The 3,755-nt window shown below is 31.9% G+C and overlaps 1 protein-coding gene across 1 annotated transcript; it reads left to right on the plus strand.

Moving 5' to 3' along the window:
• The first annotated feature begins 1,863 nt into the window (after positions 1 to 1,863).
• On the plus strand, positions 1,864 to 3,067 carry LOC129951380 (uncharacterized). The gene is made up of 2 exons (XM_056063501.1): positions 1,864 to 2,020; positions 2,084 to 3,067. Exons 1-2 carry the CDS (start codon positions 2,009 to 2,011, stop codon positions 2,876 to 2,878), a joined length of 807 nt encoding a protein of 268 aa, XP_055919476.1. The 5' UTR covers positions 1,864 to 2,008; the 3' UTR covers positions 2,879 to 3,067.
• The last annotated feature ends 688 nt before the right edge of the window (positions 3,068 to 3,755 follow it).

Consider the following 3,755-nt stretch of genomic DNA (forward strand, 5'->3'; position numbering starts at 1 on the left):
GTTGTATTACACGAGTTTCTATAAAACGGATTCGAAACTATATTGGAGAATTCAAAAACAGATCTTTCAAGAAAAACGAAACTTATGCAAATGAGGATCTTTGACTTCTCTTTCAAAAAAACGAGAATTTGATTTTACTTATTGACGCTATAATTAGTATGTAGCAGGAAAGAGAGATTTACACCAAAGACTATTTCTAGACCTTTTTTACGATAAATGTTTTCTAAACGTACACTATTTAGTTCATAACTGAACATAATAGGCGTATTGTTTCTGAAACAAGACAAAACTTGACATTTGGATACATTACGATCATTACTTTGACACCATTCACACTTTATTTTACGATAAAACTTTCGATCATAGGAAAATGAAAGACATGCGGAAGATACAACGATTTATTATTAAATAATAGAAATAATAATGTACCCAAATAACCACCTTGAGGGACGCCAGATGGGGCTCATATGATATAAGAACAGAAATCTTCTATTTTTACTATCTGAGTCCTATTCAAGATAATAGGATTTTAACCAACTCAATAACTTAAAATGAAACCCAAGCGAAACAATCTATATTAATTAAAATATTATAAATTAAAAGCATCCCATGATGCAGACAGTAAAATTCTTTGGCAAAATCTGTGAATAATGCACCTGTTTGTATGTGATCTTTAACGTTATTTATGATGTATTTAGTCATTAAAGATATACCATGTTGGTATTACGATATATAGTTTATTAATTCAAAATGTAACCTATTACAGAAAAGTTTTTCCTTATAGTTAAGGCATTGCTGAAATTTTACATATTGGTCCGTAAAACATATCTTGCTTTGATCCAGATTTGAATATAAGGTGTTAAAACTACTTGCATCAAGATCTTCTTCTTCTGAGACACCTAAGAACATAGAACCTATATAGAAAAGCTTAGAAACAGTAAGCAATTCAAGATTAAAAATACCTAGCAAGTAGGTTGCATATTAAATAGACATCACTGGTTGTTGAATCTTAGAATTTCATGCAGCTTGGATAATGGATAGCCTATAGCCTTTTGCTGTTATTTGTTATATTAAATTCGATCGTGAACATGTATGAGTTATATAAAAATGTATTTGATATATCAACTTTAACTTGTTGTTTATACTTTACAAAAATAAATAATATAGTGAGACCATACTTGTAGCTCCACTTTCTCTAACCACTTTTGAATACGTCAATACAAAAAGCCAATAAGGTAATGGCACTTTGGGGTACTTGAAAACCTATTGAAAGTCTAGTTGACTTCTAGAGCATCGATTCCAACTACTATGTGGTTAGTAGTGAGGCTATTATTCCAAAACTAAATCGAACGAAAAACAGACTTTCATACTGTTAACCATTGCAATTACGTTTTGCTCTGGTTGCAATTTTCAACCTATGACATATACTGACCCATTCTTCATATTTGTGTGTCCATACATATACATATACTTTATCATTTACTTAATAACAATCTACAAAAGGCATCTACTAAAAATGTTGCCATGTTTAAAATAAGATTAACTCACCAGTAATCTGCCTAATGATATGTTGCTTGCTTTGCATCGCGTCGCCGTCAGACGCACGCTGTCTGTTCAACGCATGCTTAGCTTACTATTTGACACGCTATGAACAGATAAAGCTTGCCATGACATTGAACTTGATCCGTCTTTTTGCAAGAATATGTCGTCAACAATCTGAAGACTATTGAACCATTGCCCGATGATATTACAAAATATAAGGGGCAGATGAATACATAAGCAGGCCATAGAGGAGACTTGTCACCTACTGTACGTGATATTTCTGTACGTGGGTCATTGAGAAGCTTTCCGAAAATACACATTGTAAAATTATAAATGACGTGCCTTGCATACTTAACATTACAATTATTGCAGGATGCAGCAATTATTTTATTTAAAGGTATAAAAGCCAATAAGTGCTTTTTTAGTAAAATCAGTTTGGTAAACGCTGTTGTTTCGTTTAGTTACCATGTTTGAAAAGGTATTTTGCAATTTTTTTTTATTTTAAACAACATTATAAATTAATAAATTATTTTCCTTTTAGATTTTAATATTCAGTACTTTGTTATCAGTTTCTTTGGCTGAACTGCCATCTTTCGGGCCCTATGCAACATCTGGTTGGAGACCACAAGGTCCCTCTTTTGGCCTTCCAAATGAATACTTTGCAGTACAAGCAGCACAGAGAGCACCACGAGTTGAACTCGAGATTACCAAAGAACGTGTAGACTATGCGGGGCAGCTTACTGAAGCAAATGCTCCCCAAATTAGTCCAAACTACGCCTATCTACCTCCAGACGAAATTGATGAGACTTTAGGTGTAGACGTAGTTCAAGTCCAAGGCCTGCCAAATAAGCCTGGAGTACAGTTTAACCGTTTTAAAGCACCATTTCTTAATACTCGGGAGTACTATCCTTACCGTCGAATCAGTCAGTTCCGTAGGCCACAACAATTCTCCGGCAAAACAAAAATCATTAATTCCAATAGTCAACAATTTTCACCTGTTAAATTTCCTTCGACCCAATATGGAATACCTGTAGTAGATCAACCATCCGATACCTCCGAGAACCAAGCAAATGGCTATACATTTCCTCTTCCAGAAGAACCATTTAATGAAGGAAGTGAACAAATTGTAGAAGGCTCTGTGACCAAAGGGGAATACTTTGTATTGACACCAGAAAAGACTTTACAGAAAGTCAGCTATAAGACTTCTCAAACGGAGGAAGAAGCACGAACGAATGCTTTCACCGCCGAGTTAAAGTACACACCTGTTGACAAAATTGAAGGGCCATTGTATAAGTATAATGACCAAGGACAATTGGTTAGAATTTATAAGAAGTAGGTAATGTAAATTTCTTTGCATAATAATAATAATATTAATCTGGTTAATTAGTAAACAATATAATGTTTGTATGTATGTATCTATTTTTTCCTTGTTGAAAAAAAAGTTTGACTAAAATATTTAGAAAATATGTAATATTTTTTGTTGATTAGTAAATAATAAACGTTGTTATAATCGAAAAAACTACAATATTTATTTTTTATTTGTTAATATATTACGGAAATTAAGAGTTTAAATTGACTTAAAATAAACAAGACGTATGAGGGGTACTTCATTTTTCCAGGTCGTTTTAATTAAACTTAAACATTCACGGTTAGTGTACCTAAATATAGCTAAAATAATTTATTTATGTAGTTTATTCTTAATATAAGGGATCAACGGTTAGTGATTTGTTAGAACAATAAGTTTTATGGCCAAAGTTGGGAAACACCCAACAAGTAGCGCTGAGGCACACATTTCGTATCGGAAGAATTTGAAACATCAAAAAATAATATTTTGGAAAATGTTGTAATGTACGAGTATTGTTTTAAATGTAGCGGAAATCTTTTTGAATTTGATTATTTTTAAGAGTAAAAACAATGGTATTACTCTTTAATGTGCTCAAGTAAACGATTTGTTATTATCTTGCAGAGCTTTGGAATATCTCATAAACACATATTATTTATTTATTTATTTGTTTAATCTACGAGCTACAGGCTCAACCGATGCAAAAAAGAATAAATATATAGGTATATACGAGTACAAACAAAAATTATTTATAATTAATGATTAATTTCTTAAAAATAGATAATACAAATCAATTTTGAATTTGTTTCTAGGCCATGCTATCAATATGAATAATAACTTCTTTGAACTCCCTAATTGACCTTGAAATGAT

This window comes from Eupeodes corollae, chromosome 3, assembly GCF_945859685.1.
Source record: "Eupeodes corollae chromosome 3, idEupCoro1.1, whole genome shotgun sequence".
Classification (NCBI taxonomy): domain Eukaryota; kingdom Metazoa; phylum Arthropoda; class Insecta; order Diptera; family Syrphidae; genus Eupeodes; species Eupeodes corollae.